Source organism: Cricetulus griseus (genome assembly GCF_003668045.3).
Source record: "Cricetulus griseus strain 17A/GY chromosome 1 unlocalized genomic scaffold, alternate assembly CriGri-PICRH-1.0 chr1_0, whole genome shotgun sequence".
NCBI lineage: Eukaryota > Metazoa > Chordata > Mammalia > Rodentia > Cricetidae > Cricetulus > Cricetulus griseus.
Genome location: NW_023276806.1, coordinates 138,714,215 through 138,740,028, shown reverse-complemented (window position 1 = coordinate 138,740,028; position 25,814 = coordinate 138,714,215). Strand labels below are relative to the sequence as shown.

The window sequence follows — 25,814 nt, the reverse complement described above, 5'->3', positions numbered from 1 at the left end:
TTCAGCCAGGACATGCAGGAGCACTATGGGCTTATGGGGGGGCATCCTTCATCCATGAAGCAGGGATAATAAGTGTGCATGACTCATATGGGTGTGAGGATTAAATGGGGGTAATGCATACTAAGGTCCTGGAAATAAGAATGCTTCCAATTAAGTTAGCCATACCAGGCACAAAAGTGAGCAAGAAAAGTGACACTGTGTTACTTGTAGTCGGGACAGCAGACGATGGGGAGTAGGTGTTGTTTAATGCTGGTGAGTTGCTGTGGGGGTGCAACACTAGCATACTCCTACTGGATGACAATTACTGAGATTTTTACTCTGTAAGTCACTGTTTGAGTGCCCTTGCATGCACTCTTTCACTTGGTAGCAGTGTGCAGAGTCAGCCATGCAGCTCAGAGAACGCCCTGGGTTCAGTCCTCTAGCACAAAAGAAAAAACAAAGCCAAAACTACATTTTTTTTTGCTTTCACAAAAACAATAACAACAAAAAAACTAAAGCATTTAAGGGAGTTCTAGTCCCTGAGGTTAAAGAATAATGAAATAATCGGGATTTGTTATTTGTCTATACACGAAGACTTTAGACTGTAAATATTTATTGCTATGACGGGATGTAAGAGGCTGAGCTATAACCTTGGGTGGGGGTGCTCTCTCTCCTTGCTTTTCTTTAGGGTGCCTTGAGTATCTAGTTTGTTTGGTCACTGGACAGTTGTAGATAAACTTTGCTTCCATCTGTAGTCTAGGCTAGTATGTCCCTGACACAGGAGTGTAATGGTCAAGTAGAATCCCGGCCTCACCCACTCAGGCCAGCAAATGGGAAGCAGACATAGGGTCTGCTACCATTTTATTAAATATGAGATAAGTTGCCTAGTTTTCTGTCAAATTGACACAAGCTAGAGTCTTTGGGAAGAGAGATTCTTATTTGAGAAAATACTTCCATAACATTGGCCTCTAGACAAGTCTGTGGGGGCATTTTCTTTATTAATCATTAATGTGGGAGGGACCAGACAACTGTGGATGATGATACCATGGATGTGTGGTCCTGGGTTGTATAAGAAAGCAGGCTGAGCAAGCAATGGGAAGCAAGATAGTACTCAGTGTTCCTCCATGGCTTCTGCTTCAGTTCCTGCCTCCAGGTTGCCTTGAGTTCCTGCCCTGACTTCCCTTCAAGATGTACTGTAGCCTGCAAATGGAGATAAACCTTTCCCTCCCCAAGTAGTTCTGGTTCAGGTGTTTATCACAGCAATAGAAGACAAACTAAGACAAGCTTACAAAGATCAACCATCAACTACCTTAGTAGTCATCAAAAGTCTCTTTCATATTACAATAGCCAAAGCCACCTACATACTCTATACAATCTCCATTGAAATTCTAATAAATAGAAAAAAAATCCTAAAATCCAAATTGTCAAAATGAACCTGAGAAGGGAAGACAAAGCTGTAGACTTGCCGGCTTCAAAACATAGTACAAAGCTACGGTAATCAAAACAGCATGGTACAGCTGTAAACTCAAGACCTAAAAGGCAGGAGAACACAACAGAGAGTTCAAAAAGAAACCCTCATCAATACAGTCAAATTATCTGTGACAAGGGAACAAAGGTGACGCAGTGTTGGGGGAGAAAACAGCCCCCTCCACAATGGTGCTGGGAAACCGTATTTCCACATCCAAACGGAATGAATTTAGACCCATACTGTACACCATGTACAAAAATTTACTCAAAGCAATTGACAAGTAAACTTAGGCCCTAAAACCATAAAAGTAGAAGAAAGCAAGGAACCATTGGATTTGGCAAAGATTTCTCAAAAAGGACACTAAAATCACAGGTAACAAAAACAAAATATGGGCAGCAGGGGCAGCATTGCACTTAAGAACATGTATGTAGAGGGGGCAACCAGATGGCTCAGTGCATACAGAGGCTTGATGCCAGCTTGAAGATCTGAGTTTGAACTCCAGAAATCTTGGAATGAGAGAACTGATTGTTGCCCCCCTCTCTCTCTCACACACACACCTCCACATGTACACTGAGGCACATGCACACACATCTACAAACATAAAAATAGATGGCTAGATGGAAAACAATCAAAAAGAACTCCTGGGCAGCAAAGGAAGCAATGCTGAGAGTGAAGATTACCTATGTGGACAGAGAGGGCATTTGCAATCATCTGCTACTAAGACAGACACATCCACACACAAACAAAACGCTTTTGTTTTCTTTTTAAAGAATGGGAAGTTAAAACACTGGGCCCAAGGATTACCAGTCAGCCTGTTTGAAAATGGTTCAGCATTGTGCTAGAAATGGTTTTTAATCCGTTGTACCTCCAAAGTTCCTACCTTTTATTTTTATCATCTGCCTTGTTTTTTTTTTTTCCACTGAATGATCTGTCTTCCCAAGGTAATAAGTCTTAACTACATCCTCCTTATTATGACTGAAAAATAACTTGCAGAGTGGCCATAACAGTTTTCATCTAACTTAAGATGCCTCAACCAGTATGATTGACACTTCTGCCTGGATGGTTCTTTGCTGAGGTGGGCAGTGCTGTATATACGCTACCTGTGGGTCATGGTTCCCTTTGGGGTCAAATGACCCTTTTGCAGGGGTTGCCTAAGATCATCATAAAACACAGATATTTATATTATGATTCATAACAGTAGCAAAACTACAGTTATAAAGTAGCAACAAAAATGGTTGGGGTTCACCACAGCATGAGGAGCTGTATTAAAGGGTCACAGTGTTAGGAAGGCTGTAAACCACTGCTGTAAGAGTCCTCCACAGCAAACACCTCCCCACCCACTGCCTCAGGACTAGATGCCAAGAACACACTTTCCCTAAGTCATAACCATTAAAAATAGCTCCAGGTATTGCCAAGGTTCCCTGGGAAATAATGCCCCAGAGAAGATCACTGTTCTATGCATTTTGCTTATGTTATACATTTAGGTTTTATTAACTTTGTCCGAATTTGAAAACAACACTGATTTTGAAACTCTAACCTACGGGGTAAAAACAACACACATTTTCAAATTACCTTTCAAGAAGAAATTGCACACTTGAAACATTGTTGTCTTTTCACAGGTGTGCCACCCCCCCTTCCCACCCCACACCCCACACCCCCACACCCCCACAGCAAGGGTAACTGTTTATAACACAATTGAAAGAACATAAATACCATTTCCTGGCTTGTCAGTCTTTTAAAAATCATGCCTAGCGATTAGCAAAACAAAATATTACCTTTCCCTTTAAATATAACTCTTTGATTGCTAGCCAGGTTGGTAACATTCACTGTGTTTATTGGCTACTTATATTGCTGCTTTAGGACCTGCCTATTAATGTCCCTTGCCCATTCTTGATTTCGTAAGAGCTGTTAATTCTGCCTCCTGGTATGTCAATCAGCCTTTGTTGCTATGACAAAACCTTAGAAAAAACAACATACAGGAAGAAAGATTTATTTGGGTTCAAAGGTTCAGAGAGTTCAGTACATAGACTCTTGGCCGTTCAGAGGCCAGTCACAGTGGTAACATATGACAGAACGAAGCCTCTCAGCTCTTTAGACGCAGGAAGCAGAGGGTGAGGAGAAAAGGCTAAAAGGCTAAAAACAAGGTATGTCCTCAAAAGCCATGCCCCCGTGACCTACTTCCTCCAACCAGGCCCGATCTCCTGGTTTTCATCATCCTGAAATAATGCCATCAATTATGCACACACCAGTGGATCGATCCATTAATGAAGTCAGCCCTCATGATCCAATCATGGCCCAGCCTTCAACACAGGAGCCTGTGGAGGACTTTCCTCTGCAAACCATAACATCCGGTTTGCCTTTATTTTTTGTTATTTGTAAACTTTATGCTGTGTTTTAAACCACATGCTTTTGTGCTTTCCAATCGACAAATTATCAGCCGTTAGACTATGGTTTTACCTTAATCATTTCATAAATGAGTTTTGTTTTCTCTATTAACTTAAACTTTTATTCTTCCATGGCTTTCATAGTCCCATGCTGAACCTTCTCCTTTTCTCTCTTCTCTCTTTCTTCCTCTAGAGTAGTGTATCTCAAACCTGATTGCAGGATGGATCTCTGAATTCTGTTTAGGTTTGCAATGGAATGAGAGATCCAGAATTTTTGGCATGCTCCAGGTGACATCGATGTCCTTAGACCACACTTAGGGTCACTAAGTGCTAAATCTTCAGGACCTCGGGCCTCTGATTACCTACCCCATCCCCTGACTGGTTTTTCTTATCTGGTGTGAACTTCCAGGACAGAGATTGCAACTTTTTCTCACCCTTTCATTTTCCTGGAATAGGAAGGGCAATCCTTGTCAGTACTGATGAAGCCACTGACTCCCAGTCTCCAGCCACAAATCACTACAGCAGTGGCTCTCAGCCTTCCTAACCCTGCGACCCTTTTACAGTTCCTCAGGTTTTGGTGACCCCCCAACCATAAAATTGTTTTCGTTGCTACTTCATAACTGTAATTTTGCTACTGTTATGAATCATCATGTAAATATTTGATAAGCAGGCTATCTGGTCGTGACCACATGTTAAGAACCGCAGCTTTAAACCATTAATTCTTTCGTTATTATGTATGTGCCTGGTGGGGTCATAGTGGGGAGGGGGCGGGAGGCAGAAAGGATCACGTTGCACCTGTGGAGGTCAGGCGATACCTGTGGAGGTCAGAGGACACCTGTGGAGGTCAGCGGACAACCTCAGGGAGTCTAGTCTCACCTTCTACCTTTACGTGGGTGGGTTCTGAGACTCAAATTCTGGTGGCCAGTTTTGCAACCCAAGCAAATTTTACCCTCGGAGCATCTCTCCCACCCTCAAGGACCCGTTTAGTAATAACCCCCTCCTTTCGTGCTCCGGGAAGGAACTTCCACCCCATCAGTTTGGGATGGTCCCTGTCGTCACTATTTTAAAAATCTGTTCACGAGTGTTGTAACAAATCAGTAGTTTTTGAAGTGTGTTTTCATCAGACCCTTGCAGGAGTCGGTATTTCTTTAATAGGGTTCTGCAAATCCACCGGACACTGGGACGGTCAGTGTATGTGGAGTCCTGTAGAGCACTATAGCCCGTGTCACGAACCACTACTCATTAGTCACGGTCTGTGTTCAGCGGGATGGCCCGTGTCACGATCCACTTCAAAACAGTCATGACTTGTGTTCTGTTTGCTGCAAATACGGCCCACCCCACGCACCCGGAAAGCAGCATTTTAGGAAGAAGCGCTGGAACTAGCCTGAGGAATCCGAGTAGCGACAGCGGCTCTGCTTTTGATCTGCGAGTTGGTCGCAAACTTAACTCTGATTCTATCTACTTTTGTTGGACACGTTCCCGTACTGCACAGCTCGGCTAAAGCTCACACACAAGTTCTTCTTAAAGCCCCCACCCCACCTCACCCCAACCTACCCTACCCCTGGTTTCCACAATTACAGCACAGGGTTGGAAGCCTGGCCGCGTTTGGGCTCCAGGTGACCCGCACCGCCCACCGCGGGCACCGTGTCCACCGCGGCCGGCACATTCGAGACCGTGGGAGGATACTGTGCAGCGTCTCAGGGCCGCGGTGGCCAAGGGCAGGTCTCACGTCCAACAGGAGCGCGGACCGATCGTGCTCCACCGCCCACCAGCTTCTCAAAACCCCGTGGGGCTCGTAGTCCCTGGAGCGAGGGCAGAGACCCCGCCCTAAGGGGCGGGCGAGGCACCGAGTGGGCGTGTCAGTGGGCGTTGAGATCCTGGGAACGCCCCTCTGGCCGGGCTATAACTCCCCCGAGCGCCCGGCGGCCGCCGGCGGGCGGAGAAGCGCGCCTGGCAGTGGTGAGACGGGGCGTGCAGAAGGGTGCAGCTGCCGGGACTCGGGCGGGCTGCGGGGCTCCGGATCGCGCTGCGCGGCCCCGAGGGGCCACCTTCACCTCGCATCTCTGAAGAGGGAGCGTGGAGCTCAGGTGCCCCACGAGGGCCGGGAGGAGTCCTGGCTGGAGGTGGACGCGCTTCCCCGGGGCGGTCCTCCGCAGCTCTTCCCTTCTCTTCCATCTCTAGGACATGGACCTCGCGCGCCTGTGGCTGGGGCTTCTGCTGCCCCTAGTAGCCGCCCTGGATTTCCGATACCACCACCAGGAAGGGATGGAAGCGTTCCTAAAGAGCGTTGCCCAGAACTACAGTTCCATCACGCACTTACACTGCATCGGGAAATCTGTGAGAGGTAGGTCGCCTCCCGCGCACGTCCCCAACCCTCAGCTCCCGTTCAAAAGTTTACTGAATGGCAGCGTCTGGTCCCCTTGTCCGGGACGCTCCGGGGACGCGCTCCACTCAGGTAAAGCATACCTTGCCCGGCCGGTGGTTTTGTGCTGTTTGTTGTTTGGTTTGGTTTTGTTATATCAGGGCAAGCAGTAAGAGGAGGGCATTGTTTATCTGGGAGGTGTACTTTCGTTCCCTTTCACGGTAAACATCCTCCTAAAATGTTTAATCTGACTCAGTTTCCCTTTTTGTTGGCTTCTTTGCACACTGATTGGAATTGTTAACTACTGTTTTCTCGGGCTGCTTTTAAAACAGACACTGCCACCATAGTTTTGTGGAGTTCTATGCATGTGTATCTAACCCTATGACTTAAAGTTATGAGAGAGAGCAGTTATATGACTAAAGGCTGCTTTCAGAATATATCCACTTAAAGGACACATCTGCTAGGTAATAAGTAGCGACGAATGACATATTCTTGACATGCTCGTGTTTGTCACTTATTTTACTTTAATTTAGAAACTATATATTATCGGTGGAGGAAGCAGATGTGAATCATAGGAATTAAGTAGTTTGGTCAAGTCACCTAGATGGCGATTTTATTATTTATTTATTTTATTTCACTCCTGGAGATCAAACCCAGGGCCGCATGCGTGTTAGGCAAGCACTCTATCATTGACCCGATCATTTTGAGTGGGACAAATTTAGCAGCTATCATTATTCCTTCATTTTCTGTTAGTTACTACATTGATTCCTGCCCCAAAGTGGTTACCAGAAAACTTAATGCTTGACATCAAAGATTCATAAAATTAACGAAGTTTGGATCACAACTTTGGAAGTTGTATTCAAATTTTGCCTGAAGTCTTAGCTCTGATCTTTTGACTCATTTGGGAGTCACATAACCATATTACTAAGTAGTCACTTTTTCCTAATGGTTAATATCATGGTTCTTATGTTACAGAAAAATATTGAAGTACAATAAAAAATATTGGACTGTGTAATAGAAGTTTTATTTTTAAACCACATTGCCAAAGAGTTGGTGCCAGACATAATCTGAAGTAATTTGGGCTCTAAAAGCCCAAACTATAGAGGTTAGTTATGTGAAATTGTATATCTTGAATCAGTGGATATAATGAACCTCTCGAAATAATTTATCCCAAGGGCTAGAGTAGAGCAATTTTAAAAGATTTAAGAATACTAAATGTATTAATAAAAGAAATGCACAACCTAACTAACTTGCTGCTATTTTTTCAATCATTTTGAAACTACGAGGTTATGGGTTGCTGTAAATATAAGTACTAAACGGCTCGTGTTTTTGTGTTTCCAGACACGACTGATGTGTTGTTGTCTTTCCAAACACAAGGTGCTTATGATAGATGGGTAGGACTCTCTGACTGTGACACAAATCAGCCACTCTGATCTGTCCCACCTGAAATCCAACCATGAGAATAGTGAAAGCCAATAGGCTTGCCTTTGATTTTAGCCTTGTATGCACATTTGTGGTTAAGGAATAGAGAGGTTATCATGTTAAAATAAACTTTAGTATGACCATCAAGTGTTTGTGTTGAGTATGTATCTCTAGATAATTACTTGAATTAGAAAAAAAAATTCCCAAGTCTCCCATTGGTTCCAGGTAGTGGGTTAAATTGTACATCTATGATTAGGAGCCAGTTGCCAAGGTAACCCTACACTTTAGTGTGTTGACTGAAGCATGGTGTTCTTTCCACTAGTTAAGAAATTTCCCCTGAACCTTTTGCCCTCTGGTGTGGGATGTTGTACTTAGCAAGCAGATTTTACTCTAGATTTCCTTTCTCCTGTTGTCAATATGGACAGCCTCACCCAGAAGAGAGCATAATGGAACATTGGCCAAGTGCATCTTGGGTTTTGTAAATACGGAAATACATTTCTGTTGCTGCAATTACGAATTTAGCTTTTTTCCTGTTTCACACTGTTTTATTATTTATATTTAGCAAATATGATTTGGACTAGTGATTTGAATTCTCTTGATTTTACACTCTGGTCTTAGTGACTTGCCTCCTTGGAACATTGGAATACTTTTTGGTTATTTCTGTTACAAATGATGATATAAATCTATTGATGTGGACCTTAATACTTATATTATCACTGAGTTTTTAAAGATTATTTAATTTTATTCTATGTGTGCATGTGTCTTGCTTGCACATTTCACTGCATGCACGAGGTGCCCACAAAATCCAAAGAGAGCATCGTATCCCTTGGAACTGGAGTTCTAGCTGCAGTGAGCCTCCATGTGGGTGCTGGGAATTGAATTCCAGTCCTCTGGAGAAGCTGCCAGTGCTCTTAACAAATGAGCCATATTTTCAGCCATGAACTTTTACTTTTAAAAAATTGAAGCTCACACAATAGGTGAGCACGAATGTACTTTTTGGTCAGTCCATATTGGACTCAAGGCTTTGAAGGAATTCTTACAACCTGTTGACATTGTGTAGAAAAATCTTAGGCCAAACAAGAGAAACAGCTCAAACCTAATCACCAAGTCAGGATATTTTTAAAGGGCACAATATTCAATATTTGTAGTATGTCTGTGTGTGTGTGTGTGTGTGTGTGTGTACACGCGCATGCGTTCGAGTGTAAAATGAATTGCATATCTGTTTAAAGAAAGATGTGTCCCATCTGCTGCTTGTCATCAGGTATCCTCTTTCAGATACAAATATATTTATTATTAATTTCTCAGGCTCAGCTCTCTACACCTTACCAAATCAGTTTAGGACTATTGCTTACTCTGATTTTTTTTTAAATTTTTTTCTGAAAAATGCTTTGGCTTTTGTTTGTTTGTTGTTTTGTTTTGTCTTGTTTATTGAGACAGGGTCTCACTATATAGCTCTGAATGTCCTGGAACAAAACTCACTCTTGTAGCTCAGGCTGGGCTTGCACTCACAGAGATCTGTCTGCCTCTGCCTCCTGAGCGCTGGAATTAAAGGCCCATGCCACTATGCCTGTCTTGAAACAGGGTTTGGTTTTTTGTTTTGTTTTTGTTGCTGTTATTTTTTTGAGACAAGGTTTCTCTGTATTACTTTGAAGGTGTCTTGGAACTAGCTCTTGTAGACCAGACTGGCCTTGTACTCACAGAGATCCTCCTGTCTCTGCCTCCCAAGTGCTGGGATTAAAGGCATGTGCCACCAACGCCCAGCTGAAACAGGGTTTTAAATGTAACCTGGGTTGGCCATGAACTAACTATAGAGTGCGGGCTTGCCTAATCACATGATCTGAGGAGTTCCCTGCAGATGTATCTAGGAAGCAAACTGCTCAAAGAGATAAGAATGAAAACTAGTGCAAACTGACTTTCAACCTGGATCAGACTTCAGAGTAATAGCTTGATTCCCAATGTATTTAAGCCCAGCATATTTTGGGGAAAAAGTTTCCTGGTGTAATACAATCCAAGAAGATGGGTTCTAGAGATATGCTACCTGTACTAGCTTAAGTGCCTAGGGGCTGGGCCTGGTCACAGTCAAACAAAGAATGTAGAGGTCATCTGAGCTGTGAGCCACCTCTCATCCTGGGTGAGGGAGCTTGGGGGAGCCTCTGGCTATCAGGGTCATTTGATTACTAGCCACCTCTAGTCCTGGTGGGCAGAGCTTGATGTGGCCTGACCCAACAGATAAGGAAGATCACCAGGCTGTTAATCTCTTCCAATTCTTAGCTTTCTGGATGGAAGAACAGGTTTTCCATCTTTCCCACTGGAAAGACAATTCTGTGTGCTTAACATTCCTGGTTTCTCTGGAGGTCTGTGGTGCCCCCAACAAAGATCCTCCTACTTCAGCTAACGTAGTACTGGAATTGTAAGTCTGTGCCACCACACCCAGCAAAGGCTAACTTTCAATAGATTACAGCAAAAGAGCTATTCATTGCATGTAAAATCCCAAGGAGCATTTGAAATGCTTCTTCAGTATCTGAGTTGAGGATCGTCTCTTGTCTATTACTAAATCTAAGCTCTTTTTTTTTTTTTTATCTGAATAAGCAGTGTTGCAAGGCAAAGGGGTAGATACTCTGTTACCAGCTACCTTCCATTTACTGAATGCTTGAATATAATATTTCATCATCACTGACTCAAGTGGCATTATCCTGGAGAATATGTTGAATGGGTCATGCAGAAGTTACATGGGTAACATTCATTAGAAGATTCAAACTTGGGGCTGGAGATAGGGTTTGTTCCATGAAGTCCTTGCTATACAAGCATGAGGACCTGAGTTCAGATACCCAACATGCAAATAAAAGGCTGTGTGTGGTGCCTTGTACGTGTAACCCCATCTGGGTACAGAAGAATCGTTGGGGCTCATTGCCAGCTGGTCTTGCCAAATCAGGTGAGCGTCAACTTCAGACATAAGTGGGAAGGCAATAAAGAAGGACACTCACTGTCACCTCTGGCCTCTGTATGCGGGTACACACATGCATGGATATGTGTAAAGAAAGGTTTTCTGGTTCAGCAGAGTCCCACTGCCCTTGAGAGCCCCAAATAAGCACACAGACACTATATTAATTATGAAACTGTGGCCAATGACTTGGTCTTCTTATTGGCTAGCTCTGTCTTAATTATTAACCCATTTCTGTTAATCTAAGTATTTCCACGTGGTCTAATCGTACGTGAGAAGGGTCCAGACCTCTAACTCATTTGGTGGCTCACATGGCGACTGCCTCTGCCTACATTTCCCAGAATTCTCCTCGTCTCTTAGTCCCTCCTATATCCCTGCCTCAATTGGCCACAGTGTTTTATTCATCAACCAATAACAGAAACATATACACAGAAGGACAACACCCCCATTACATAAGCAATGATTAGATTCTGCTAATCTTCTAAGCACATCTCCTTTCTCTTTGGAGATACACCTTGCCACAAATGGAAATGGTTACAAGGTATTTGGTTGGTTTCTAAACTTTTCCCATTATGTGCAGTGCCATGGTGAGCATCCTCATAACTAAGAATTGTTTGAGCACAGGCCTTAGAAATATGGTACCCAAGTTCTACTTTTAGATCCTCAGTGTTGTAGCTGTGCACCCCAGGCCTGACCCAAAACAAGTGCTGATACTGGTGAATAGTGATATCATTGTAGATATGCTTCTGAAAAGAAATTACTGAGTCTAAAACCGTTTTAAGAACTTGATATATATTGGACTGGTAAGATGACTCAGTGGGCAAGGGTGTTTGTCTCCCAGCCTGGCCACCTGACTTTGATCCCTGGAACCCACATGGTGGAAGGAGATAACTGGCCCCAGCAGTTGTCTTCTCTCGGCACCTCACTGTGGCATGCATGTATCTACATTCACACATCATACACAAAATGATAAGAATGTGATACACATTTAATATGCATGACCAAATAATTTTGTACAAATAACAAAAAAATGTCTTTTTAAAATAATTTATTGGGCTGGTGAGATGGCTCAACTGGTAAAGGCACTTGCTGCCAAGCCTGACATGACTCGAATTTGATCCCTGGAAATACCACCTTCCACAAGTTGTCTTTTGATTTCCACATATGTGCTGTGGCACACACACACACACACACACACACACACACACACACACACACACACACTCAAATTTTAAAAATAATAAAATTTTTAACTATTATTAATTGATTTATAGTCTCTCAAGGAATGTATATTGGGGAAAAATCTTCTAAAACTTACACTGTTTATAATAGCTCCTATGATTAGTTGGAAAAATCACACCAGTGGCTTTTCGTTGTGGTTAAAGCATAAGGAGGGATTTCTCTTTCTCACTTCTTTCTCCAGGGTCTCACTTCCACCGGTTGGTTGGAGACTGTATGCCGTCTCAGCTGTTCAGAAATCTCCCCAGAGCTGGCTTAGGTTCTTGCCCCACAGCAGGGAGGCTGAGCTTTTGCGTGCCCTCTCTCATGCTCTCCTGCTCTTGACTGGACAGGCTTTAGCTAGTGGTTTATCCGGGAGGGAAAATGAGCCACGTGTATAAAATTTGAGCACAACAGTTGGTTTTCATCACATTCTTCTCATTTTCCAAACACACTCCCCAAAACCAATTTGCTTGAGTTCCTATATAAAGTGGTGAAAATATTAACCGATCCAGTACTAAACCCCAAGACAAACACTAAAACCTTGGAATCTCTTCTCTCAATGTCCATGTGTGTGGTTTGGTCTGATGTGCTCAGCAAGCATTTCCTTTTTAACAAATCTAACAAATAAAGCCATATTTTATAGTTATTCAAGCATCTTAAAAATATACTACCTTTTTCAAATGTAAAGAAATGTGTTATACATCCTCTGCATTTCCCACATGATATTTTAAGTGGAAACTGAGACAGAATATCCAAAGAGTAAGCAGCATTTTACTTTGCTTCATTTATAGCTGTGCGCTCCAAATCTCAAATACGTCTAAACAGAAATACTTCAGGGACCTTAAAAAATAAAAATGATAGCTCACATCAAATAACTTTTATATTTTCCTCAAAGATGTGTGAGTGTGTGTGTGTGTGTGTGTGTGTGAGAGAGAGAGAGAGAGAGAGAGAGAGAGAGAGAGAGAGGGAGAGAGAGAGAGAGAGAGAGACCTAATCATTCTGACAATGATATGCAACTCTACTATCATCACCTTGGTTTATGTGCAAAGGATTGGAGCTGAAGAAATGGCTCAGCTGTTAAGAGCCCTTGTTGCTCTTCCAGAGGACTGGAGCCCAGCATCACTGCCTATAACTCCAGCTCTAAAGGATACAATGCTCTCTTCAGGTTTCTGAGGGTACCTATACACACACACACACACACACACACACACACACACACACACTAAATCTCCTACAAATAAGTATTGGGATTAAATAACTTCTCCAATGCTCATAACAAAGGCTAGACTAAAATCGAAAGCTATCTTGGCCAAGAACTGAATCTGCAGCCTTTTTGCTATAAGGATTCCCAGCTATCCTTTTCTCTGTTCTTGTCCCTACCCTGCTCCTCCACCTGTCCCCATTTGCCCCTGGACCCTATGATTCTAAGAGTTGACAAGGAAGGGTATTAAAAACCCCTCCACGAACTTTGCAGAGCCCCCGTTGAGGGCCCTACCCTGCCTGGGGAGTGGTGGGTGGATGGGGTGGGGGGTAATGGGGTGGGGAGGAGGGGTGGGGGTGAGAGGAGGGAGAGGGAGAAGGGACTTACATGTGAAACAAGTTTGTTCCCTAACTAGAACTAATAAATAAATTAAAAAAAAATCCCTCCATGAACAGAGTGATCCCCAGTGGGATCCTTTGATCCCTTCTCGGTATTCATAGTTGCATCCAAGTACTTTGAGTTCCATCTTTTGGTATAATTAGCCCGCTCTCCTAGCTCCAGTGCCCACCATCTTGGATTATGAAGCAGATGGGAAAGGGAGATTGTTGTCAGCACATTATCAGGGGGCTGCCATCTTGAGCTTGAGCTGTTGAGCTGAATGGGGATTTTTATTGAAAACAGCACTTCCCCCTGGGGGATTTGGGGGGTGGTTGAGGAGAAGTAAAGGGATGATTTAGGTCACAACTTGGGCCTGTAGGAAACTAGCGAAGTACCGTGTAGTCACACAAGGTGAAAATTTGTCTGTTTTCTAATGTCCTCCATAGGTGAAAGACCTATCCAATACCTAAACCCAAAACAAGATTGATGTACAAAACAAAATACCTTCCCTCACAGTTTTAATGTATGCTAAATTTTCCAGGCATTCAGCTGTAGGTAAATTGACAGAAAATAGCATTGTTTTGCTCTCAACTTAATTGTGAGATATTTTCACATCCTCTAAGGTCTGTCACCAGTGTCCACGGAGGTAAAACTTCTCCATTTGGATCATGTATACAAACGTGACTTTCTCCTTGCCTTCTGGTGGAGTCACCTCAAGAGTCCTTACAATTTAGTGTCATGTTTCATTTAATTTCCCCTTTATTTCTCCTCTACATGCAGTCTGAACATCAGACTGACCCTCTTAAAACTATGCACATAAATGTGTTGTAAGCCATATACACCATCTTTCAAGCAGTGAAGGATATAATTGAAGTATTCTCCAAGAGACTAAAGTGGTTCTGTTCCTTCTTTTGCCTTTGGTCCCCATGAACACTGACCAGGGTGGTGTTAGAAAAAGAGAGGGTGACTATTTAAATAGTGCTTTTTCATGGGAGACACTCTTCTGTGACAATGTAGGCAACTGTCACATGGGAGGCACAGATGCATGTACAACACGCAGCCGTTTTTCAGAGCTTTCTTATGTTTTAAAGGGGATTAATTTATACTTTACTAATAACACCAGAGGCACAGAGTTAAATTTCACAAAGGGCCTGCACAGTTGAGGACAGTCATTTTATTTTTCCTCTTACTCTTTTGGAGTCAACTGTAATAAAGATAACCTACAGGTCTGCACAGTGGCCTCCCTCTTGTGAGAAACAGAAAGGTAAGCTAGGAAATGCCGCATGCCTACCTCATAGCAAGTCATACTTGTAAATGTTTTCAAGCTGTGGTAAGCCATCGTAGCCCATCATGGCAGTTTCAGAGACTTGCGGTCCTGATGCAGAAAGATCTTTGGCCAATTGGTTCTTGATGGAAAGGGAGGGCCAGTAGTCTCTGTGCAGGCTCACGAGAGGCTGAGAATAGCAGTAAAGAATGCGTCTCCACATCGCTGTTTTTCACACTTGCTATTAGGGGGAAACCAACAAAAAGGAAAGCACGTCTTGATAATTGCTATGAAGAGCAGAAAGGGTTTAAAGTAAGGGCTGGGCTGCTCTCTCAGCTTGGGGAAGTGGTTGACGTTAAAATGTGAGAGCCTCCTGGAACCCACGTAAGGGTAGTGCTTCTATGACCTCAGCACACCTAGAGGAAGATGAGAGGTGGACATGAGAGAATCCCTGGAAGCTTATGGGCCAGCTAGCTTGGTATATGCAGTATGGAAACAAGGTAGAAGGCAGGGGCAAATATGAGAGGTTGTCCTTTGTAGCATGTCCATGTCTGACCACACACACACACACACACACACACACACACACACACACACACACACACACACTATGAGAAATGGAGAGAAGCAGAAACATTAGAGATTTGTTCTTGAAATACAGCCACCATCATGTGCCACCAGATAGATTGGATGTGGAAACAATTGTGAGGGAAACAGAAAACCCAAAGATGCCCCTGGAGCTTCATGCTTTAACCACGAAGTACATGCTTTCGCAGCTCAGTGTATTAGTGCTATTTACCCAGACTGAGAACACTAGAAGAGGCCAGATCTGGGGTGGAATCAAGAGGTTGGATACAAGCAGGGCAGTGGTGGCGCACGCCTTTAATCCTAGCACTCAGGAGGCAGAAGCAAGCAGATCTCTGTGAGTTTGAGACCAGCCTGGTCTACAATAGCTAGTTCCAGGACAGCCTCCAAAGCCACAGAAAAACCCTGTCTCGATAAGCCAATAAATAATATAAAATAAAATAAAGAGCTTAGATACAGATCTGGCATAGTGATGCACACCTTGAATCCCAGCACTTGAGAGGCAGAAACAGGAGGATCTCTGTGAGTTCAAGGGCAGCCTTATTCGCATACTGAATTCCAGGCCAGCCAGGCTGACACAGTAAGACCCTGCCTCAAAAAAAAAAAAAAAAATGCCTCTGATTTAAACATTTTTTTAAATCTTCAAATCCTCAGAAGATCCCAGGCAGGACTTCAGTGGGTATTTAGGTAAATGGAACTCAGGAGAAGTCTGACCGTGAAAATGAACTTGGGAATCATCCTAATACTGATGATATTGGCAGCCATGAAAATAACAAAAAGAGAGTGGAGGTAAGTAAAAGTTGGAATAGAGCTGTAGGGCAGACCAACATTTACAGCCTGGCAGAGCTAGGAGCCAACAAAGGCAGTAGAAATGAAATCAGTATTGAGACAGATAAAAGCTAAGATGAGTGGCCACAAGAAGGAGCAGGTGCCCAGGGTGCCATGGCTGCCCACTAAAGATGTGTTGGAAAGGACTCTTTGGTTGGTTGGCTTTTTGTTTTTGTTTTGGAATGATTCTTATAAGTCAAGATAAACTCATAGTCAAGCCTGAGATTGCAGCAAGGACGCAGAAACGGTAGGCTGAGGCTGTGATGGCAAGAGCTAGAGTGGGCTGCAGAGGTTCTGTCCCCACCTCAGTAGCTGGTTCACATGGTGCACACACCTTCCCAGCTGTAAACTGCAGAGACACATGTAAAATCCTTCATCCAGGGAAGCCCTCTCAAGCCTTGGAATTGAGAGTTCTCCATAGCCACGTGACCAAAGGAGCAGGAATATCGACCTCTAATGATGCACATTGCATTGTTTTGAACCATGCTTTTATCTTGAATCCCAGTGCCTTGGGATTCAAAAATAGTCTAACTAGTAAGTGTTTCGGGGCTTTAGTGCTTGGTTAGGTTCAGGGTCATTGCCAAGCCTGCAGGTGTTCCCAGAGATAAGCAAGAACTGAAAAAAAGCAGATTGGCCTGTGTTAACCATTTCCTCTCAAGGTCATGGCTAATAGTAAATGTTGCTGGAAGTCAAAACTGAGAGCCATAAACTAAAGTAATATGACCCAAACTATAGTTAATGAAATTGTGCTTTTCTGTAGACAGGTTTATTTGCTTTAGCAATTGCTCAGTGCTTAAAATAGCTGGTGGCCTGTGCTTGCCTAAGAATACGGAGGTAGAGAAGTTAGACATGACCCCTGCCCTGAAAGAGTTGGGGTGAGCAGTGGGAAAGCAAGACAGCAAGTAAACATGGGCATGATGAATTCTGGGGTAGGGGGCAGCATGGCAGGACTGAAGGGTAGTCAGCCAGATGGAATGGGAGAGGCAGGACAGACAGTGGGCCTGGGTCTGAAGGAGTCCATCGACTTAGAGATACAGAAGAAGCCATTGCAGCCAGGGTGGAGGAAGGTGGACTGAGGATCTTAAATGCCTGGTCAATACCTTTCACTTCATTCAAAGGGGAGCATAGCATAACCATCCTGGGGACTGATGCCTGGTAGGAAGGTGACAGGTTCATTTTCTTGATCAGAAAATTTCTAGCGATTTTATAATTGGATAGGTTTTTTTAAATTATATTTATCTCCCCACCTGTGTGCATTTGTGTGTACCACAGAGTTAGTGTGGAGATCAGAGGTCGCCTTTTGAGGGTGACCTTTGCACCATGTGGGTCCTAGGAACCAAACTCAGTTTGTTGGCCCTTTACAAGAATATGTATGTACACACACACACACACACACACACACACACACACACACACACACTTCCCTACGAGTGTGAGCAAACAAACATAGGAAGAAACAAACAAATCAGTGACTCCAGGTCAGATCTTAGTTACTGACAGGTTTGGTTCATTAACCCAAAACTGCCATCTTTTAGTAATTCATTTATGAGTGTATTTAACACATTTATGCCTTGAGCCCCTGCTGTCTACCCGAACCCTTAGGAGGGTATAAAGATCAAAACCCAGGCTTCTTTCTTTCAGCACTAGAGCTGTGGGAGCTGAAACCCTGTTGCTGTGGTGGCTGGGTGTGTCTACAGGCATTGCCCTATTAGTGATTCTGCTGCTAGCCATCACTAACTAGGAGGACCATGATACCAGGTCTGGCCCCTGGGATTCTTGGTAAAGCTGAGAAACGATTATGAGGGAAGCTGATGCTTGAACAATAAATAGTTCCAGTACTCCTAGGCAGACTTGCAGGGGAGAGGAATTCCAGGTGATGTGGATAGGCAACTAACTTACATAGCTGGTCAGTGCAGACTGGGGCCAGACGGACAATACAAGAGGCAGCTCCCACCTTGTATGAGCTGAACAGATGGGACTTACCTTCTACGACTGGTCCAGGATGAGGGTTTGTTCCAGTGTATCTTAGCATCCTCATCATCTTAACCCATACTCACTGGAAAATACAGTCAGGGATGTTTAGGTCATTGTGTGCTTTATTTTTGAAAACAGAATGTCCAAAGAACAGTGGTTGAGTCCGGAAGAGAACTTTGACTTCCATAACTTCTCGCTAAAACTGGCAATATTTGTGGTCCCAGGGGAACTGATTCCATTGGACATTCTGTTCTTTGCTCTTGGGAGACTGCGTCCCCAGGAACAAACGAGATATGTGATGGTTAGCAATGCAACCGGTCTGTGTCACTAAATGCTTAGTATGCACTAGCCCGTAAATCCTCACTCTTGTGAATGAGATACTGCCATGTTCGATTTGCAGATGAGCAACTGAGGCCCAGGGAAAGTGGCGTAGCTAGTGAGAAATGGAGTTTTGTCAGGATTCAGAGCCCCAGTCCCAGTTTTCACATAGGTCTCTAGGACATGGAGGCTTCAGTAGAGTTCAGCTGGGCTCATTCCTCGGTGAGGAGACAGAACACTTAGGTCTCCTTCTCCCAAGCCAGAGCAGCTCATCTTGGATGTCTACATTGGGTTTCCACATGAGAGCTTACAGGGATATAGGTTCCACTCCCAGGAGTGAGTTTTGTGAAAAACAAAACAACCTGTATTGACTTGGTAAAGCAAACTGAGCATGGACTATCAGGAGCAAACTGAGCATGCACTATCAGCAAGTTACTGCTGGGAGACACATGTGCAAGAGTCCTCTGCTGTTTGGAGACACCCTGTGCTTTGGGAGGCAGCATTCCAGTTGACATGTGCACACGGGACACTTTACAAATGTCTGGAGCCCTCCGAACTTGATCAAAACAAGATGGTTAAGAAATATTGAGTGCATCCCTATGCTAAGCCAAATAAGGCGACTTGACAGATCACCTGTGATAGGTTAGCCGATGATCCGGCTCTTGACCCCTCCCACTCTCACATCCTTAGATGTTTTACCCTTTCTCTCGAGGTGCCTGCACTCAGGAGCCTCTCTGCTCACAACCAAACTTCAGATTTAGACAAACTATGTGGGGGGACAAGGTGGAATAAGAGGGAGAGAGAGACACAGAGACAGAGAGAGACACAGAGACAGACCAGAGACACGTGGCATCCCAGACACTGTAGTACTAAGAATGCTGATCCACTGGGGCAAAACAGTGCTGCCGTCAGCAAGCACTCAATGAGTGCGTATACGCAACTCCTTCCCTGTCTGGGAAAAGATGGCAGTGCAGTGCTGGGAGCCAGTCCTGGGCTGCTGAGGTCTTCTGAATCCTGGGAAGGGGTCTCTGTTCACACAGGTAGTTAAGTCGTCAGCACCATTGGGGGTGGTGTTAGCTGGAGGGAGAAACTTTTCCCCATGCGGAGCAAGTGGAGACAGGAGCAAGTTAAGAGGAGAACACAGAGTAACCTCTGGCTGACAAAACACTGAGGCTTGCTCAGTCAGCATTTCCTCTAAGGAATTACATTACAGGCAGCTGTAAAGGTGCCTGTCTGTGATCTTATGAGAAGCTGTTCAACGCGGAGGAGGAAGCTAGGGAAACAGAAGAGGTCACAGCACCAAAGGCAACTTGTCAGGCATTTGAGTCCAACTACATTAGGCTTATAGATCTCAGAGGTCATAAATAACCAATGACAACTTTATAGTGGCTTTTCTTATACTTCCTATTTTGACATCACCCGAATAACAAGTAGTTGTTGGGGAAAAATGAGGCCAGGTGGTGGTAGCTTTGCACCCCTCTAATCCCAAAACTCAGGCGGCAGAGGCAGGTGGGTCTCTGAATTCAGGACAGCCTGGTCTACAGAGTGAGTTCCAGGACAGCCAAGACTACACAGAGAAACCCTGTCTCAAAAAAACCAATATATATATATATATATATATATATATATATATATATATAAATAATATGTGTGTGTGTGTGTTGTGTGTGTGTGTGTGTGTGTGTGTGTGTGTGTATGTGTGTGTGTGTGGAGAGAGAGAGAGAGAAGGAAAGAAAGAAAGAAGGAAGAAACGAAAGAAGGAAGGAAGAAGAGAAAGAGTGTGTTTCTAGAAACTAGACATGGTGGTGCTTGGAGTTCCAGGTTATTAGGAAACTAAAGCAGGGGTCCCTTGAGGCCAATATTTGGGCCAGCCTGTGGTATGCAGACAGGGGTCCTCAGAAAGAAATAAATGTTCCTGAACTCGGTAGGCGCATGAAAACAAACTGGCAAAATCATCTTGATACTATTGATGTAGACACATCTTGTTGTAGCTAACAGGACATCAGGCCTTGGGCTTTGAGTGTGCTAGGCAAGCTCTGTACCACTGAGCTTCATCCCCAGACTGTCATCTTGATTTTTGAAAACTTAGAGAGAGGTCTTCATATCAGTTACAGGAGTTGGGGAACTACCAGAATAAAAGGAAAACACCTATTTATGTTTTTACCCCAAATTCACAGATATTCATACACAATATGGTGGTTTAGAATACAGACCTTACATATTGGCTGGGTTCAAATCTTGGCTCAGCAGCTGAGTGACTATGATCTTGCCCTGTGTCTTCCCCTGTCTGTTGCCACTTCTACAAAGTATGTATAATGGTCCCTGCTTTGTAAGTGGTTGAGAGGGCTGAGCAAGTTGACATCCAGGGCATAGAATAAATCAGCACATGAACACAGTGGAAGAATGCACTGTTGTTGCTGTTCCATGACTTGTGCTGATTGGCAGCTCTGGAGTAAGGCACTGACTCAAACTTGTTAAAAACCCTCAGGGTTCACTGAGGACATGTTTTTTGGGTGTCAGGCACCAGGTTAGACAGTGAGGCAGTGGCCCAGCTTCATCTTATTGACCTTTCTCAGCACCCTTAGAGGCCAATACCACTGCACAGCTTTACAGACTGACCTGTGGTGTTAGGGTGTCCTGGACCACTAGGGAGTTCCTAACAACATGGGGCCGAGAGCACCACATCTGCAGAACTTGGCTCTCTGTTGCTAACCGGTTTAGGATGACCTTGTTCCTACTCTCAAATGCCAGCACACACTGGGACCTGGGTCACATGTGTTACAACACTCCTGTGTAAGAGGAGCCTGAGGGCACAGAGTGAAGGTGAGTACAGTGGACCTATGATGTGTGGATTAGGACACTACATCTCACACCATCTAGCTGTGTGTTAGGTAGGTTTAGGTAGGGCCCAGCTGCTTGTGGATGTATGGGGAAGAAAATGAAAAACAAAGCAAACAAAAAACTCAGGGTGGTGGGAGATGTAGCTCAGTAGTTAAGAGCGCTTATTGCTTTTGTAAAGACCCAAAACCTACATTGCCACTCACAACTCTCTGTAAGTCCAGTTCAGGGGGATCCAGGTCTCTCTTCTGGCCTCCGTGAGCACCAGGCATGCATGTAACACACATCCATACATGCATGCATTCAAGCACTCATACACATAAAATAAAAATAGGTCCAGATGCCATCTTCCGTATATACACTTCTGAGTAGCAACCCGTTCTTTTCTGTCACTAGCTGTGTGGCTATGTACTTGGCAGTGATCAAACACAAGAAAATCAGCTTATGGGGGGTTCTAATTTTTTCCAGACTTTTACATTTGCTTTGGGAAATCCCTGTCTCAGTCAAATGCTTAAAAATCACATTCAGGAATAAAGTAGTAATCTTAGGGAAAGGCAAACCCAGTTTTCTCTGCCACCCTTTGCCTTCCCCACTGTCCCTCATCACAGGCTTTCTACCCTAAGGAAACCTTTGCACAAAAAGGGATGGAGATTTGCTGCCTGGATTACATCAGTAAGAAGTAAAACTGCAGCCATATGGTTAAAACCACCTAAAACAGCTAACATGACAGATTTTGTTATATGGTTTAGCACAATTATCGTTTTCTTGTTTTGTTTTTTGTTTTGTTTGGTAATTGTTTTAAAAACCTACTTTGGAAGGAACATATAAGAAAGCAATCTGGCAAGTGAGACAACATGTTTGTTTTCAAATGTTCAGTGTAAATCCTTCTAAATAGTCACTTGTGCAAACTTGAGATTCAATCTAAACCTTGTGTTACACAGGGCAGATGAGGAAGAATGGTGGACACATCTAATCCTCACAATTAAAGATTGTGTCAAGTTAGAAAATGCTACAACTGTCCTTTTAGGGGGCACAGGGGGTGAGACAGGGTTTCTCTGTGTAGCCCTGGCTGTCCTGGAACTCACTCTGTAGACCAGGCTGACCTCGAACTCAGACATCTGCCTGTCTATGCCTGCTGAGTGCTGGCGCCACCACAGCCCAACATACATTTTTATTTTTGAGACATGGTCTCAGTTCATAACTCTGACTAGCCTGGAACTTGCTATGTAGACTAGGCTGGCCTGGAACTCACAGAATTCCACTTGCTTCTGCCTCCCAAATGAAAACATTTCTTTTTTTTAAACAAAAAATTGCTTTTTCTAAATAGATTAGTGTGACACATGTATACAGTGACTAATCATATCTGATTTCTCACACTGATTTTGAAAAATTAATTATGTAATACACCACACACCACTGAACTGTACACTTAGTAAATTGTGTGGTGTGTTAATTGTATCTTAATAGAGATTTTTATTTTAAGAAAACAACAGAAAATTGGTAAGGTTATGGCAAATCCCATCAATGGGATAGTATATGACTTTTATTAAAAAGAATAGGGTAGACTTACTGTTTAGACCTGGCACAATGCCCAGAACACACTGTGAGGTAAAAGGGCTCAGGAACAAACATGTTTCTGATCATCTACAGTTCTGCTCTATGGGCATCACCCTTGCAAGAACCACAGGGCAGCCTGCCCTTCTCACCTGGTGCTGTTTGGTAGGTACCGACCTCATCTTTTAAACTGCTCCGTAATTGCTCTGTGCTATGATTTTTATCATGATCTAACTAATTATTCCACATTGGTGAGCATTCAGATTGTTTACAACTTTTAGATATTTCAGACAGATGCTGTGACAAGGCCCTTTGAGAAAGCACGGGTGCACAGCCATTTCCCATGGTGGGCATCACCGAATCAAAAGCTCCACAGGGACATTGGTGCCCTTCCTGGTAGATCCTGGCAGTTCCCCTTCCTACACAGAGACTGTTTGTGCTCTGATGGACACAGGAGCAAGTAGTACATTTATCCCACATTGCTAATCAATGCTTAAACTTTTTCCTGTTTCAAGAATGAAAACCCCTCTGCTTTAAATGCCATTTTTGTGACTGAAATTGAGAATGAGTGAGTTTTCTCATTATCTAGCAATAAGGAAGTGCCTCGGGACACCCGTGAATGTCACAGTTGCTGCCCTTGGGGACCTAATCCTTACCTAACCTTCCAGTATGTTGCCCATGTACATTTTCTAGGGCTTTTTTCCTATTTGTCTACTAACTTGTAGACTTTCTTAGGCGTTCTTGTTTTTAATTTTAAATATTTTTTTATTTTAAAAGCACTCTATATATCAATCCCCCCATTCCCTCGCCCTCCCATGCTCCCCACTGACCCCCAACCCACCCCCCACCCACTCAGCAGGGATAGTGAGGCCCTCCATGGGGGACCTTCAAAGTCTGTCATATCATTTGGGGGAGGGTCTAGGCCCTCCTTGCTGTATCTGGGCTGCAATAGTATCCCTCCATAGGGAATGGGCTCCCAAAGTCCATTTGTGCTCTAGGGATAAAGACTGGCTCCACTGTTAGAGGTCCCATAGACTGTCTTGGCCTCCTACCTGGCACCAACATTCAGAGGGCTTGGTTCGGTCCAATGCTGGTTCCCCAGCTTTATGACTGGGGTCTCCATGCTCTCACTAGGTCAACTGTTTCTGCGGGTTTCTGCAGCACTGTCTTGACTCCTTTGCTCATCCCTCCTCCCTCTCCACACCTGAATTCCAGGAGTATGGCTCGGTGTTTAGCTGTTTCTTAGGCATTCTGTTATAAATGCAGCAGATATTTTCATCTACTCTGTGGCTTGTCTGCTGGATTTTGTTTTCAACATTTTTTGCCTTGTGTAAGTTTTTTTCATCTGTGCAAGGTCCTGTTCATCAGGCTTTCTCTTTAAGCCATTACATTCCATGCATCATTTTAAAAAGTCACCTTTACCCAAAGGTCATAAACATAGTCTAGCATTTTTATAGTTTCACTTTAGGACCTGAGTTTGTCTGGAATCTCTTAGAGTGGAGTTGTTTGCCACCAGATTTCACATCCTATAGTATACATTTATGAATGTTCACATTCTCATGTATTGGTGACTTTCATAAGCAGAAATAGCCATGAGGAGTTTGAAAAGCAATGCAAGGGATGATGTCTAGAATAGAAAGGGGGAAGGGACGAGGAACAAGGCCATAGCCTAAGGGATAGGTTGAGGTTGTAGTGGGTTCAGGTAGGGACAAGAGGCCAGAAGAGCAACCCTGGTTTACTTTGTGTCCCGGGAACTAAGGTACCTCAGGAAAAACACGAAGCATAGAGAAATGTCACAGCCTTACAGAAGCCAGATGACAAGTCAGAAGGAATTGGAGTTGTGATAGACTCCATCATCTGGGACAAAAACAAGCTTGAGGGTACCCTATTCCAAAAAATACCCCAGCCCCAGATTAACTGTCCATTACTTCCGTTTGTTCTGGCTAGAGAAGGTATGGACTGTGAAAGTGTTTTAAAATGTTAATCAATACTTTTTTGAGATTCTAGAACGATAACGCTGTATAGCAAAAGTATGGATAACAATTGGACAGGATTTAGATGGATAATTCTCTAAAGATGGCTGTGTCAGACTCTCTAGAATCACCTGCCCAAACCATCACAGTTCCTTTCTTCCTTTGGCACTGGACCCTGTGACCCTTAGTGTCTGTGATACCAAGTTTAGAGGCACCAGTCAACTACCCAACACATCTGCTTACTGCAGTGTGTACCAGGCCCTCCTCTAAGAACTTTGGGAGCTTTAGCTCCTACACTTCTTTTTCTTCATGTGTAAGTTATATTGATTTTCTTAAACCAATGCTTATACATATACATTAAATGGGCAAAATGTAATTTTTCAGATCTTTACATGTTACACTAATTCTTTCCTCTCGACGGTATTTTCTTTTCTCCATAGTAGTTTTTGAACTTTCAGTTTGTAAGTTTTATTCTTAGAGAATTTCAAACATGAAATATGATCATTCCCCATCCCCTGAAACTCTCCCCCTCCAACCAAGTGCCGTCAACATATCCTCCCCCACCACAACCAACTTAAAGTAGCCCCCACAGGCCTGCTGCTGACTGAGAGCATCACCGATCTGCTTGCCCCTTGCCATACACAGGACTCTGTAAGCAAAGAATTATCCAGGAGAGGCTAAACTCACATTACAGGATATCTGTTCACATATCCTTTCACTCATGGTTTGAAAGAAAATTGCACAACAATGCAAGCAGGTTTCCTGGGATCCTCCTCATGCCCACCACGGGGGATGTTTTAAGACCCTTTGCATCCTTTAAGTACAAGAAGAATAAATGGCGCCGGCCCTGACTCTATCCTATCATGTCGTATCTCCGTTAGAGAGAATCAACCGTATGCCTATCTCATTATCCTCCCTCCACATCATCTCCCTCACATTCCACATAAACACAAAAGCTGTTTCCCAGCCTTCCTTCGGGGGCCTCTTCATGCCTTTTCATGCCCATTTATCATGATGTGAGGCGGCTTGAACAATACCTTATCCCTGGTTTTTAAGAGCTGGTCTCTTCCTGCGTGATGTTTGGGCGTGTCTCCAGGCCTTGCCCTATTAGTGATTCTGTTGCT

The 25,814-nt window shown here is 43.8% G+C and overlaps 1 protein-coding gene across 1 annotated transcript in view; it reads left to right on the top strand.

Moving 5' to 3' along the window:
* The first annotated feature begins 6,015 nt into the window (after positions 1-6,015).
* Cpm (carboxypeptidase M) overlaps positions 6,016-25,814 on the top strand; it is a 58,332-nt gene continuing 38,533 nt past the window's right edge. The window contains exon 1 of the mRNA XM_035450620.1: positions 6,016-6,175. Coding sequence (XP_035306511.1) covers positions 6,016-6,175 — 160 coding nt within the window. The remainder of the gene's footprint in view (positions 6,176-25,814) is intronic.